The following is a 14,988-nucleotide window of genomic DNA, read 5'->3' as shown; positions in this document are numbered from 1 at the left end:
GCCTCCTTCCTGTTCCTCATGTTAATGGCACCGTCTCTGAGAGTCATCACAACATACATGTATGATGTAACACTCAACAGCCATGATAACATACCAAGGAAAATAAGAATTATAATAATAATAATAATGGATGATTGTAGCCACTTTAGTAACCGATGGCGATGTGACTTTACACCTCAGGCTTTTAACCATTTGGTGGATGAAATCCCAGATGGCTCAAAAGAAGCTTCATGGTGAGTAGCTCCTCCCCTTCGGCTCTCCTGCTGCGCTCAGGAAGAAGAATGTCACCATGGATACGTGGTGAATTGAGGAGTTTCCCAGCAGGCCGCCCGTCCCATCAAAGGTTCTGGATGAGCTGGATTGTTGATGCTCGATCATCCGACAGCAGTGAATGATTAACTTTTGTCCTGCTCACCAAATGCTTCCACCGCTTCCTTATTAGTGGAAAAGGCTGAAATTGTGTCTGTGTGTGTCCAGATGTCGCCCTAATGGAGGAGCTCTGCCGTTACCCCAGCAACCCATACATCAACACCCAGCCCCTGCAGCGGTCCGAGCGCTCAGATCCAAACGTGTCTCCGTCTGTGCAGGTGATTCGCCGATTTCCCAGAGCGGCAGCGATGGAAGCTTACGGCAGAGAACTCCACCTGGAATCTGAGCGTTCCATCAAGGTGGTGTAGTGACAAATCAGTGTCTGCGTCCATCCTGCGTTCAGGTGAGCTGATGGCGAGGTTCCTGGTGGCTCGGGTGAAGGTGAGCTGGACCGCACTCCTGGCTCTGGCCCACTTTGCCTACTTGCTGGTCGGGGCCACCATCTTCCAGATACTGGAGCGGGAGGCCGAGAGCAACAATCGGAACCACTTCCAACTGGAGAAGCTGAACTTCCTGTCTAACTACACCTGCCTGGACGGGCCGGCTCTGGAGCAGTTTGTTCAGGTTTGGTCTCTTCTGTCTGTAGATGTTTATGTCTTCAGTTGAAGCTCTTTTCTAATGGAGCGTTTCATTTTAATAACCCTTTAATCTCCCTGTACACCGAGAACCAAAGAGCATCACATCCCACAAACATCCCTGAACTCAGCGTCTGAACCTTTACTCTTCCCTGTTGCATTTTGGTTTCCTTTAAGTTTCCTATCAGACGTGTGGAGAATCATTCTATTCCCTGAAAGGCCTCCTGACAGTTGGATCGTCTATGGAAGCTTTGGGATCTCTACTGTAGACTTCAGCTCTTATCTTTTTTGGTGTGTGTGTGTGTGTTGTGTTCAGGTGATTCTGGACGCCTGGGAAAAAGGAGTGAATCCCTCTGGAAACTCCACCAACCCCAGTAACTGGGACTTCAGCAGCTCCTTCTTCTTCGCTGGCACCGTGGTCACGACCATCGGTGAGCTCATCGTCGCTCACTCCTCTCATTTTCAGCCGTTGGCCATCAGTGACTAATGACCGAGCGTCCTCTGGTCCACAGGCTACGGGAATCTGTCCCCCAGCACCGTGTGCGGTCAGGTGTTCTGCGTGTTTTACGCGCTGTGTGGGATTCCTCTCAACATCGCCTTCCTCAACCAGCTGGGGAAGTGCCTGACCATCCACCTGGGCCGGCTGGAGAGGGGCGTGGTCTCTGTGGTTCCACACAAGGTACCAAAGAAGTCATTATAGGTTAGAGATCCATGACAACATACAGAGAGTTCAGGGTCAAAGGTCTGTCTTCTTGTAGAGGAGCTTCAGAGGCTAAAACACGTGTTCATGGATCCATAAGGGTCCATCAGAGACCTACAGACCTGAAGAGGAGAAGAAGAACATCTACACACTGACACAACTTGCATAACAAGAACTTCAGTGTTCTAGTTTAGACAGAACTTTTCCTGAAATTGTGTAAGAATTGTGGTCTCATTTCAGATTTGTCCTCTGATGTCTCTGATGTCTCTGCAGCAAACTATGGAGGCTCTGACAGTGAGCTTGTTCTTCATCACGGGCAGCCTGCTGTTCTTGGTCGTCCCTCCTCTTCTCTTCAGTTACGTGGAGGGCTGGACCTTTGGCGAGGGCTTCTACTTCGCCTTCATCACTCTCAGCACCATCGGGTTTGGAGATTATGTGGTGGGTGAGTAGAGTGAGTGAGTCCTGGTATGTTTGGTGGACACTTCCTGTCTGCGACGGTTGAGTAACGTGGGCTGAACTCTGTCAGGGACCGACCCGGAGAAGCAGTACATCTCTCTGTACCGCAGCCTGGCAGGCGTGTGGATCATCTTCGCCCTGGCCTGGCTGGCTCTCATCCTCAACATGGGGGCCAGAGTGGTGGAGCACGCCATCGGCCTGACGCAGCCCGGCTTCAGCAAACAAGAGGAAGATGAGGAGGTTTCATCCAGCAGGCTGGAAGACTCCTCAAAGGTCTGAGAACGGCCTGGAGAGGCATGCTGGGAGTTTTGACCATAACATGGGACTGAAGTGAACATGAGGAGGAGATCTGATCACACAGCTGTGTTTAGTTTAGGGTTTCCTGTTTTGTCTGTCTGTGTCTGTTTATTCACATTCTGAGCTTTAGGCTGGATAGAAGCTGCATGTTTACATTTCTACCTCAATTTAATGTAAAATATGTAAAAATATGGACAGAAATCAGGTTTAAATCTGTAAAGTTTATCATCTGACAGTGTGTGTGTGTGTGTGTAACTATAAATGATACATTTACATTACTGTGACTTTGTTACTTTGAAGGGTGTGTGTGTGTGTGTGTGTGTGTGTGTGTGTGTGTGTGTGTGTGTGTGTGTGTGTGTGTGTGTGTGTGTGTGTGTGTGTGTGTTCTCCACAGCTGTGTTTGTGTAGAGATGGTAAACTGCGGTGAATGGAGCATGAATGTTTATCTAATACAAACACATTAATCAGGAGGTGATGTGAGTCTGGACACTGAGCCGGACTGAACCCCGGGACAGGAAGCTGGAACCACCAGGACTGTTGGCATGGAGACGGCTGGAGAGCAGGGACCTAAAGAACAACATAAATCATGTGGGGGTGGACTCGCCCCCACAGGAGCTGCGTGTCTTCTCTTCTCTCAGATCTTCAGTCATCTGTTGAATCTCCTGAAGCCTCTTTCCCGCTGCAGCTGAATCCTGAGGACTAATGCCATCTTCAGAATCCGGATGTTTGGCTCTGCAGTATAACAAACACACAATCCACTGTGTGCTCATTCTGCCAGCAAGCATCACATAGAATACCTGCTCTGCTGCTTTCTAACCGCCTGTGTTTCTGGGTGAGGGGAGCTTCATGCTCTGCTCCTCCACCAGGGGGCGCTGACTGTGATATGTGCAGGGAGGAACTTCCTTTGGGTATTGACAGTAACTACCCCCCCTTTCTATCCCTTCCCTTTGCTCAGCGCTACAGTGCCACTCAGAGAACACACTGGGTTAGGGTCTTTCGTTCAGTGAACCTGGAAGTCCCCTTAATCAGTCGCTGTATGATTTTGTTCTGTTATAGTGTTCATTTATATTTTCCATCGATCCAAAATAATATGATCTAAAACACGGTATTGGTTCGTGTCGGCCTTAAGTGGAAGTGATTCCTCTCATGCCTCTGCCAAGGAGGATGTCTTCACCAGCTCGTTTCAGTCCAAGGTCAAGGTCAAATTTGAGCCCAATGCTAATGCGTGTGGAAGAAAGTCGGCTTTTTTGAAGTTTTATTGCGATCTTCACAATAATTTGGCAAAGTAAAAAAAGCAACTTATGAGTGTGATTTTTAATATTAAAACTGTTACAAATACAAAGACGCCAAACAGGAAGTGAGTCTGTGTCTCAGCAAAGCTCCAAACTGAGCAACACACTGGGGAAGAGAAAGAGACGTCATCACCCCCTTATGATGATTGACAGGTTTCTGAATCCACTACAGAATCTAAATTGCGGTCTGCTTTCTGTCAACAAAAAGAGTGAGGGGCTGCTGCTTGAGTTTACAAAGTAAAAGTGTCAGAAATACAAATGGGACAAAACAAAGCTGTTCCTGGGTTTTGTCATCAAACTGTAGATTTCTTGGCACATAACTTGTTTGTATACAGAAAATATAGAATAAGAGTGCTTGGTGTCGGTGAAACAGTGAAATCAGAACCCAGTTGGTCTTGTTGGAGGTATGACCTGCCCCTCCAGTCTGGACTCTCCTGGGCACTGGAGGTTCATTGTGGTCAGAAGAAGAAACTGTCTCCCCTTAGTGTCTCACCTACAGGAGAGTTTCTGCCGGTACTTCTCCCTTTTTGTTTGTCATTTCGCTCCTACAGATTTGCATGTCAGGGCCATGGCAGTGATTTAAAGAGGAGTTCGGGTGGAGGTTCATTTGCCTGCAATGGAAAGACAAGAAGCCAAGGAAGTAAACGCTCCCTCATCTTCTTCCCTGCTTGCGGAGTTTTAGTGCGCTCGGATCCCGAGGTCCTGCCGAGGCGCTAGAATGGGAATAACAGAGATTTTAAACTTGGCCCGGGTCCCCTCCATCCTCTTGCTGGGGGCCGTCTACATGGCCTACGTTCTGGCCGGGGGCCTGATCTTCTGGAAGCTGGAAGGAGAAATGGGAAAGAAGGACATCAGTCGCTTACTGCAGAACAAACAGCAGCTGCTGGTGGACTACACCTGCCTGAACCAGAAGGGTCTGGAGGCCGTGGCTCAGGTGAGACCGGCATCTTACATCTGACCTGTGTGTGTCTGTGTGTGTGTCTGTGTGTGCGTGTGGCTGTGTGTGTGTGGTCTTACTGTGGGTTTGTTGGTAGACCAGTAGATTTCCATATTTACGATCATACTGGGTTTGTTTCTGTTCTATTGATCCACATTGATTGATCCATAAATCCTCAGTCAGTCGTCAGTGGGATCTGTCTGAGTTCATGTTTGAGTAGAAGCAAACACACAGCAGAGTGATGACACAGAAGGGATTCAAATGGGGCCCAGTGTGTGTGGAGAGCTACGACATACTGGAGGATATTAAAGGTTGAATAGATTCCAAACTCTGTCGTTCTGTTCTCACTCACATAGAGGAAAGAATCAAGTAACAGATCAATCATTCATCTGTGGGTTTATTTGAGGAGCACAATCAAAGCGGACACACTTACATGTTTACATTCCACACGTGGGGGAAAAAAGGTTTACAGACACCTCCACTACAAATGGAATTGGAAAAATGGAATGGAAAAATTTCTAATTTTAGCCTTAAACTTCATTAATTTAAGACTTATTTTTTAATCAGTTAAATAAATCAAATATCTGGTCATTGTTGTGATTTGGCTGCAGATCAAAGCTGTCACACACAAACGCGTGATCCTTCTCAGGAGCTCTGAAGATCACATTGAAAGCAGAACACGTCAGCTTGTAAGCGTGTTTTCACTGCAGAAGCAAACTCGCCCCATGCAAATGTGGGCTTCCGCAGGAGTCCAGCACTGCACACTCTGCTTTGCGTGTTTCTTCCCTGACTTGCCTGCCGTGCAGTTTGCTTCCTGGAAAACAAGGCGGCTCTCTGCACCGAGGGAGATGAAGCTGCCAGAGCTGAAGGACAAAGAAGGACAAACACAAGGGAGGACAGGGAGAAGATGGAGATTCAGGGAGACTTGAGTGAAATTTGTCCTCTGTGTTGAACTAAACTGATGAAGAGGATCAGTGGCCACAGTGCAGCAACCTGTGACCAACTCCACGCCCACAGCCTAGTGCCTTGTTCAAGGGCAATGGCAGCAGCATTAAGCAACCAGAACGTTCCATTCAGAACCAGAACCAGAGAGGACCAGGATTCAAACCATCTCAAGTCCTTTCTCACAGACAAATTACGCAGTAGGAATTCTTCAGGAGGGATTTTTTTCCTCACTGAGCCAAAGGTTCAGAACCTTTTTTGCTTCATAGGTGAACATCTCCAACATCATGAGCCTGTAAAGAGTTCAGTCAATGGGGGCTCACACTCTCAAACATTCAGATGGAGCTCACACTGGATGGATTTATCTGAAATATCCTTTAAACACCATGATGTTATGGAAATCAGCATAAATCAACATATAAAACAGCTACATGATGAGATTGGCGTCCTCAGGACAGATCCGTCCATGTGCCAGGCGTCTTTATGGCCTCAAACACAGCACAGATACATGAGAACAGTCTGTACATTAATGTAGGGATGTTTCTTTGCTTTTGCATCATTTTCAGCAGGAAAGATGCAAAATAACAAAAAAAAGTTAATAATAATAAAAGAGTTTTGGAAGTTAAAAATAGACCTTTAGTGTAATTTGCCAAATTGTAAGAAATTTCATGAAAATTCCTGATTAATTAGAGGAGGAAGATATAAAAGGAAATAAACAAAGCATCTGTTTCCATCAGAGTCTTTTTCTGAGCATTTATGCAAATCAAATAGCTGAATAGCTGGTTGATCTATTAAGTTGTCATCCTGCTGTCAGTGTGTTTAGACATCAGGGACTCCGGTCACATGACACAAACTCTGAGATTCAGCTTGAGACTACACGATACTTTCTCCAAACCAAAGATGAGAAATGAGAAATGAGACTTTGGGTTTGTGGTTTGTGGTCATATCTCTGTGTGTGTCTTCTTTGTATTTGTGTAGTTTGTCTAGAACCGAATGAATACAGGTTGTAGAAGTGCTGGAACAAATCTCTGGCTTCTACGCGTCTCATTTTAAAGTGGACGGTCGCTGAGAAGGAGACGACTCGGACCCACGTCACAAACGTGCCGACTCATCTGAAGTCTTAGCTTCTCTCTGACACCTCTGTGATTTCAGTGGGATGTGAGATTCTGGTGAAAAGAGTAAAGACTTGAGTAACGAGGTGATAGTGGAAAGACACACCAAGAGTTTGAGTATTTTGCAGATGAATTGACATTTTGTCCTTGTTCCAGGTTGTTCAGGATTCTTCTAAAGCTGGTCTCAGTATGAAAGGAAACTATACTACAGACGGATTCTGGAAGTTCACCAGCTCAGCTGTGTTTGCTGCAACGGTGGTCACAACTATAGGTGAGACCAACACGTTCAACAAGGTCCACAGAGGAGGACAGGGAGCCGGCGTGATGTTCCTCAGCCTCCTCTCCTTCATCTGCTCAGAGATCAAACAAACAGATGTCACAACTGAGTATCGAACACTTAAACTCTAACATTGTGTCCTGGTCCTGTGGTCTTTGCAGGTTACGGGAACATCAGCCCCAGCACGACGGCGGGTCAGATCTTCTGTGTGTTCTTTGCTCTGTTTGGCATCCCGCTCAACGTGGTGGTGCTCAACAGGGTGGGCAAATACATGCTGGTTATAGAGCGGAACATCTGCGACTTCCTGCAGGAGAAGACGGTGAAGAAGGTGAGGACACAAAGAGGCCGTGTCATGTTCAGGTGGCTCTGATGGAGCAGATCAGAGGTCTGCCTCACTCCATCTGCATACATTTGGCTCTGTGTAAACATAGCATGTAGCTAAAGCTGCATTTACATGGCTCCTCACCTTGCATGGTAAAGCTCCGCTACATGACTAATCCCCCCCCCCCCCCCCCCCTCACAGAGGTGCACCCGCTTCTTAATCCACCTGGTGTCCTACCTGACGGGAATGGTTCTCTTCTTTGTGGTGCCGATGCTGGTGTTCCAGCAGCACGAGGGCTGGACCTACTCCGAGGCCATCTACTACTGCTTCATCACACTCAGCACCATCGGCTTTGGAGACTACGTAGCAGGTGGAGTCCAGATTATCTTCAATCCCAGTATCGTGTTCAATGTCTCAGAGGTCTTAACAGGTCCACACATCAACACTCCCGACCCTCCCCAAGCTTTCACCAGCGTGTTTACGTACAGGGGACAACCTGCAAAGACCCTCTGAGGGGAGGAGCCAACAGACTGGAACATCATCAGTGAACATCTTGGGAACATTCCCTAGGGAACGTCTAAGGAAACGATCCCCAGTAAACCTCTGAATGTACCTTAGCTGCTTCCCTCTTCCTCTTTAATTCCTTCTTGAAGTGATTTTCATGCTTAATGAGTATTCTTAAACGCGTCCTTTGCTTTACAGACAGTAATCCAGACAAACAATATCCGGACTGGTACAGCATCCTCATGGCCTCGTGGATCTTCTTCGGCCTGGCCTGGTTGGCCCTGCTCGTCAACCACACCATCGACATCATGGAGCGAGTAAACACCCACTTCAGACGGTGGTGGAACGGTGGAGCCAGTGAGAAAGAAGAGCCTGGTGACGCTGGTGACGCTGTGACACAGGTGGAGGAAGACGATGAGATCAAGAAGCAGGCCAAGTAAACCCAACACATTCAGAGATTTGGCCTCTCGTTAGGTCCAAGTGTTCCTAGATCACCAAGACCATGTGTTCAAACACGGCTCATGTTTAGAGGCTCCATGTTTAGGCTCCATTTACACCTTGCATTAAAAAGCGATCTCCATATCTGTATAGGTTATCTGAGTAGTGTCAGGACCTGCTGCACTGCTGGATCTGGACTCTGCCTGCATCAGGATCAGATCTCAGTAGGCAGGTCCCATTCCCGCTCCATGTAGGATTTTCCTCCGGCCTTTAGAGTTCCATTAGCTTCCTCTCTCTGATCCAGTGGTGCACAGGTGGCGCTCGGCCCAGAGAGCCCAACAAGGTCGGCCGTCCCTGCAGGTGGGCGGCGTCGGCGTCGGATCTAGTCCTGTGCCACTGACTCCTGCTGGTTGTCTGTGGGGGGGTGGGATCCTCTCAGGAAGGCGTTCAGTGAGGAGCAAAGCGTGGGGAATAGGCCGTACTGACCTGGGTAGAGCAGGAAAAGCATTTAGATCCCATTACCAGAACACCTCCACATCTGTAAGTCAGGTTGCAGAATGTCCCACATGTCTTCCAGTTATCTGGGTCCAGATCCCGTTCTAATTCAAGCTGTAAATGAGACCGTGTTGTGTCCCTGCTTTGATCCATCTCCTTCCTCCTTCCTCCTTCCTCCTCACCACGCAGCGCTGCTGGTAACGACCCTGTTGACTCAATTTTGTTGAGTCCGGTTTGTTTGTTCCTGCCGGCTGCTGCTCCTTATCCCTCGCCTCTCTGTTCTGTTGCTCCTGAATCTGAATGACCTTCATAGACAAGTACAGATAGAGACAGAACCAGAACCTCCACTGCACTTCATACTGTACAGTGAGTGTGTGTGTGTGTGTGCGTGTGTGTGTGTGTGTGTGTGTGTGTGTGTGTGTGTGTGTGCGTGTGTGTGTGCGTGTGTGTGTGTGTGCCTGTTGTCTCACTGATCAGTCATGTTCCATTACTCATACTAAGTACTAAGTTTCATCTCATCAGGATGAACGGAATGAAAACAAAGCAGATTTCTCCTCTTTGTGCCTTCTGTCCCTAAAGTAGCGACCCTGTAAATAAGCTAAGATGTCCAGACCAGTGGTTCTCAACCTTTGAGCCTCTGACATAACAAAACCTCACCTCGCCTCACCAGCAGGGGGCCTACCTCTGCCAAGGCTGAACACCCTGCTAATAGAACGCTGCTGGACTCAAACCATTCAACAAACAGTTCATAATAATAAGATCAATTAAAATCATTCATTCATTAAATGAGATGAATTTCTTCAATACAATTTTGGGCTCAATAGTTAATTTCCAGTTGTTTTGGATGGTGTGTTTACCTGCAACACCACCAGGGGGTGCTGTTTGTCCATGTGCCACAGTTTGAGCGCCACTGATCTGGACACAGGAAGTACTGCAGACTGATAGAATGTAAAGAAACACTGCCAGGATGTAAATACGTCAGTGTGGCTCCTTACTCATATTTATCCTGTAGCAGTCTGCCTCCCTCAGTCTGTTTATATCTGATCATATAGAGACGCTTCTGTATCATACGTGTACATGTCAAGGTGGGGCGGGATGTGGAGGGGCGCTCCTTTGTGCCTCCTTCTTCTTACACTTAGCTTTGTGTCCACTGGGTGGCGTTAGTGCACCAACTCTGAACCCAGAGGCAGAGCAGCAGATAATCTATGTTACTCTATATCTATAGAATCGTACACACAGTTTACAGTCACACTGACACCTTCACACACTCTGATGGTGGTCTAGTGTTGCATTGACTTCAATTAAAAGTTGTTTCACATGATTTGTCCCTCTTGTATGTAAACGGTGCCGTGTGCTCATGTATTTCTAACTAAGTGCATGTAGATAAAGAGAGAATGTAAAGAGAGTGGATTGGCAGGAGCGGCTCTGAAGTGCAGCAGCCACACGTAAACTCTTCACCTGTAACACACATCTGTCACCTGTAACCTCTTCTACTTCATTAAACATCTGTGCAGCGGTGGCTTCTTTGGCTGGTTGTTTTCTTTCTTTCTTCTTCTTGAGGACAAAGCGGCGCGCAGACGCTCGGATCAGCTGCAGAGGGAGCGATGAGATGAGAAAGACAGATGAACGCGTGGAAAATGGAAGAGCGGCCAGGGGAAAGTGAAGGAGCGAGGGAAAGTGCGACATTCCAGACAGCAGAAGAAGAATGCAGAGAGGATTTCTGCTTTCTCTCCCTCTGCATGGACACAAGCGTGTGTGTGGTCATACAGCAGAACGCCACATACCTGTTTGGCTACGGTTCAATGAGGGCTCAGTATGTGAGGGGAACGCCGCCCGGCGCTCCGCCCGCTTTAGTCTGCAGCGCGTTGGTGAGAGACCAGTGAGGAAGAAGCTGCCTTATACTGGCATTGATTCAGATCGATGTGTCGTCCAACACGTCAGAGCTGCTGACCTGGAGACACTCGCAGGGAAACGCCCAGAGTTCACTTCCTGTTCCCCCGCGACGCTAAGAGCAACAGAAAAGTAAAAACACGGGAGGAAACGTTTTACTGCCTCCACTTCGTTTTCATCCAGTTGGCTTTGTAGTGATACAATGCATGATGAGGTCACCACCTGAAGAACAACCACTGTGGCATCAGTTTGAGTTGATTTTATTACAGCTTCACTTTTTTTCTCAGAATATCAAAGCTCCTCCCCTTCCTGTTTCTCTGTCGTCCTTCAGGCTCCTGGTGAAGTGACTTCTCTCTTCTCTCACGTCAACAATCTGTCACCTTCTATTGACAAAACAAAGAAAGGATGGGGTCAGACGTCAGAGGTCATTATCAAGAAAACAGTTCAAATTCCAAAAATTTGGCAACTGACCAATCAGAGCAAGGAATGATGAATGATGTTTTGGTGTCAGTGTGCAGCGTAGTGATGTCAGAGAGCGTCGACCTTTGCGTGTTGCGTTCAGGCACGTGTGTCACGTTAATCAGTACTCAGTGTTTTGGTCCCCTGATGATCCGTCTGACCTCTGACCTCGCCACTGCTCTGTCTGGCCTGTCGCTCTGTGGCGTGCTGAGGCGTGTCGTGGTCGCAGACGACCCGGCGGAGGATTGTGGGAGTAAACTGGGGTCAGGCGGGCTGTGAGGGTCTGGAGGAGGAGGTCAGCGTTTCTCCAGCTGCTGACTGGCTGGAGGCCTGGAAACCAAAATCCATCTGCCTGCTTCTGTTATCACCTGGACCACAGCAGCAGACCAGTGTGTGTGTGTGTGTGTGTGTGTGTGTGTGTGTGTGTGTGTGTTTGCCTCTATGTAAGCAGGTTTACTCAGACTCAGTCAGTGTGTACATGTGTGTGCTTCTCTTCAGGCCTGTAGGTCTTTGAGTTTAGACACAAATGACCTGAAAATCATTTACAGACTCTTCAGACCAGACTGAAGCTGTTTGTGAGTTCAGGAGGCAGAAAGGTTTCACGTTGTGTCCTCAGACTCACTGTACGTCCCTCAGCATTCACGTTTTCACACTCATTCCGCCCCGTTTCCTCCCACAGTCGATGCCTTGGAAGAGCAACCCAACAGGGATGCCGGTCGATCAGTCAGTCAGGTTCAAAATCGCAACACGAGCAAACATGCAGGTCAACAGTTTGGCTCTGAGTCATGAAGGTCAGGAGGTCAAAGCAGGGGAGGAGGAGGAGGCCGAGGAAGCACAACAGGAGGTTTTCCTGGAGAACTGGAGAGGGAAAGTTTGGAGGAGGCCTGGCGAGCGTGCCGGCCTCCCATTGGCTCAGAGCCGGCAGGTCGGGGCCAATCAGAGGGATGGGACAGGACACGCATAAGGTTAACGTGTCAGACGCAATCATACCTCTGTTTGTTAGCTGCAAACATGGCCGTTGAGATATTGATGATTTGTGCCCTGCAGATGTTAGTAAATGTTGTCAACTCATTTCAGCCCCGAGTGATTGACAGCAGGAGGCTGATGTAACTTGTAGAGGAGGCCCTCTATGGCGTCGATACGTTAGACTGTGTTTAAGCAGAAGCAGCCTGTGGATCATTAACACACACACACACACACACACACACAGATGTTTTATCTTATCGGGTCTGAAGGCTTGAATATGGGTCAGAGACGCTCAGCAGCTGGACCAGAAACCAGACTGAGGCCTGAAGCTCAAAACATCTCTGGGGTCAGAACCAAAGGACACATGGTGTCTGAGAGCTGAACTTTGACCCTTGGTCTAACTGTTTGTGTTGTGGAGAGTCTGGATCATGAAGGGGTTAAATCTGCTCCACTGGAGCTTCAGCTCCTTCATGAAGTCACCGGGGTCTTGGTTTATGCATCAGGATCTCATCATCGTCGTGTTCTTCATCTACAGCAGCCAATCACAGAGAACATGTTTATGACGTCATACGTGTTCAAGAGCCTGTTTGCATGTAAACACAGACAGAGGAGCAGAAAGGCCGGCAGCTCAGAGAGAGGAAGAGTGACACACACACACACACACACACACACACACACACACACACACACACACTCAGCAGATCAGCCGTGGTTCTTGACCTTCTTCACCACACATTTTACATTTCAACATTTGGGGGATGATTGAGCAGAAACAGTGGTTTGCTGTGCGGCGGCTGATAACACACACATGACCACACAGAGTCACCGTTACCCTGACAACCACACAGGCAAATGACTTGTCCACAGGCGTGTGCCTTTACGTTTAAGTGTCACACTTACAGACCTGCAGGACGTGCCGACACACGCAAACACGCCTGCCCGTGAGTCAGCACGCCTACACGCGTGTTGACTGTCTAAACAGCTGATGCATCGCTCACACGCTCAGCTGGAGGACAAACATGTTTTTCTCACCACCTGAGAAGCGGTCAGCGCCTCCAGGGGGGAGGGGCAGGCGGGGGGAGGAGGGGGCGGCGTCCAGGCGGCGTCCAGGCGGCGTCCAGGCGGCGTCCAGGCGGCCTCGCCTGGGAAAAGCAAAGACCAGAAATCTGTGGTAGCAAAATGAGGGAGGCGACCGACTGAAGGAGCTCTCAAAGATTAAACCACTTTCAGGACTTGAGTCAAAGTTAAACGCTGACAAAAGCCAGCAAAGTATTTGAAAGTATACAGATGTTTATGTTTAAAACATTGAGGTCACGCGTGTAAAGGACGACTCTTTCTCCATGCTCCCTAACTGTGGGGGCACGAGAGGAACGTGGGATTTAAACATGTGAACGTACATGACCTACATTTAGATTACAGGAAAACTACAAATCATCTCTCATGGCCTAAAGCCGAGGGGTTTGAGGCGTTTGAGGCGTTTGAGGCGTTTGAGGCTCCAGCACTCACAGTTGAACCTTTTACACAACGAGGGCAAAGTTATATAATCAATCTCTAACTGTCCTTCAGCCTGTAAACTGGAGTCATATGAGGCTGTAATAAACTACACGCTTACAGCTGCTCTATGAGCCCAGAGAGCCTAAACGCTTCAACAGAATCCAGAGTGGAGATTCCAGCGTGTAAAGTAGAGGGACGAGCGTCTCCTCTGGCTCCAGAGTGAGCGATGCTGTAAACGCTGCAGAGCGATCTCACACAGATTGACATGTAATCATGCAATTAAACGAGATAACAGATAAACGGGTAAACTTTGAGCTCTGATACGACCTGCAGGTGTTTGGGTTTCGTGATTTGGTTCCAGGAAAAGACCAGCTGGTCAGCTGACGTGCACACACACACACACACACACACACACACACACACACACACACTTGAGGAGTGTTTAAAGCGTTCCTTATGTCAGGCTGAGGTCCATGTGAGCTTCTGTGTTTTGCCCCTCGTGTTTCCGTCAGGATTCAAACACACGGAGCGGTGTGATTGCGGCGTGATTGTGCCGTTTCCTTCCCAACGAGAAGCAGAGAAGGAAAAAAAAACCCCCACAAACATAAAACAATGGAGTTGGGTAACACTTCAATCATTCCGGGAGGTGGAGTGATGAGAAAACACCTCCATCTAAATATAACAGAGCAGCTCACAAACAGGAAGCTGGCCTGTAAACACCAGGACCTATAGAAGCTCTCAGTGAAGAGCAAACACTCGTCTTCACGCTCCGCACGCTGCGTGACAGTCAGCATCTCATATAATACCTGGTGTTTATGGGAGAGCTGCAGTGATAAAACTCAAACAATCACAGAGAAGATTGTGCTCCGTCTTATCTGATGGAGCTCTTCCGTTTGTCTTATCTGGACTTCCTGACACAAAGGAAGTCCCCTTCTAATCCAAAATGGCGTCTGAGCAGACCACCATGACAGGCGGAGCTGAATGAGCCTGACTGAGCCTGAATGAGCCTCAGCTGAAGGCCTGAAGGGACCAATGAGCTCCTGCTTCACAAAGGAGGAAGAATGAGGAGGATGAGGAAGAAGGTTTCTATTGTTCCATCACTGCCAAACATTTTGAAGTTGTTTTGATGTTTGTAGCTGTAAATGAAGCCGCTGTGTTACAAATAGATCAAAAGTGAAAACGTTTATTTTGCATTATATTTCATTGCATTTTAAAATGTTTTCAGAATTTAAAAAATGTAAAAGTTTGGGAGAAATGTGAGTGGACTTTCACAAGGTAGTGAAACAATTTGAAATTGATTTCTTGGTTGATGTCAAAGGTTAAAAATGTGCATCAACATAACAAAGTACTGAAGCAAACGGAGCGTGTGATCGTGAGGTCAAGTGATGGTCAGAGAGCGTTAAGTGTCTTGTGTTTCTACACACACACACACACACACACACACACGTGACCTCATGTGACTG

General features: G+C 48.0%; 3 protein-coding genes across 3 annotated transcripts in view; all 3 read left to right on the top strand.

The window, feature by feature from the left end:
* kif6 (kinesin family member 6) overlaps nt 1–677 on the top strand; it is a 9,371-nt gene extending 8,694 nt beyond the window's left edge. The window contains exon 22 of the mRNA XM_076170565.1: nt 478–677. Within this exon, the coding sequence (XP_076026680.1) occupies nt 478–677 (200 nt within the window). The remainder of the gene's footprint in view (nt 1–477) is intronic.
* A 43-nt stretch (nt 678–720) lies between these two features.
* Nucleotides 721–2,379, top strand: LOC143016321 (potassium channel, subfamily K, member 16-like). The gene is made up of 5 exons (XM_076170590.1): nt 721–933; nt 1,261–1,375; nt 1,457–1,623; nt 1,918–2,086; nt 2,171–2,379. The coding sequence occupies exons 1-5, from the start codon at nt 721–723 to the stop codon at nt 2,377–2,379; spliced, it is 873 nt and encodes a 290-aa protein (XP_076026705.1).
* Nucleotides 2,380–4,407: 2,028 nt separating this feature from the next.
* LOC143016303 (potassium channel subfamily K member 17-like) lies at nt 4,408–8,223 on the top strand. Its single transcript, XM_076170564.1, has 5 exons — nt 4,408–4,623; nt 6,837–6,951; nt 7,119–7,285; nt 7,481–7,709; nt 7,982–8,223. Exons 1-5 carry the CDS (start codon nt 4,408–4,410, stop codon nt 8,221–8,223), a joined length of 969 nt encoding a protein of 322 aa, XP_076026679.1.
* Nucleotides 8,224–14,988: the final 6,765 nt, after the last annotated feature.

This window comes from Genypterus blacodes, unplaced genomic scaffold (assembly GCF_046128005.1).
Source record: "Genypterus blacodes isolate CSIRO-AG114 ecotype Tasmania unplaced genomic scaffold, CSIRO-AGI_Gbla_v1 ptg000224l_1, whole genome shotgun sequence".
In the NCBI taxonomy this organism is placed as follows: Eukaryota; Metazoa; Chordata; class Actinopteri; order Ophidiiformes; family Ophidiidae; genus Genypterus; species Genypterus blacodes.
This window is presented reverse-complemented; position numbering and strand designations above follow the sequence as displayed.

Excerpts from the sequence above, each read along its gene's own strand:
- LOC143016321 (XM_076170590.1), top strand. The coding sequence starts at position 721 with ATGGCGAGGTTCCTGGTGGCTCGGGTGAAGGTGAGCTGGACCGCACTC. Across the intron at positions 934-1,260 it reads CTCTGGAGCAGTTTGTTCAG|GTGATTCTGGACGCCTGGGA; the intron begins GTTTGGTCTCTT and ends TGTTGTGTTCAG. Across the intron at positions 1,376-1,456 it reads CACCGTGGTCACGACCATCG|GCTACGGGAATCTGTCCCCC; the intron begins GTGAGCTCATCG and ends TCTGGTCCACAG.
- LOC143016303 (XM_076170564.1), top strand. The coding sequence starts at position 4,408 with ATGGGAATAACAGAGATTTTAAACTTGGCCCGGGTCCCCTCCATCCTC. Across the intron at positions 6,952-7,118 it reads AACGGTGGTCACAACTATAG|GTTACGGGAACATCAGCCCC; the intron begins GTGAGACCAACA and ends TGGTCTTTGCAG. Across the intron at positions 7,710-7,981 it reads TGTCTCAGAGGTCTTAACAG|ACAGTAATCCAGACAAACAA; the intron begins GTCCACACATCA and ends TTTGCTTTACAG.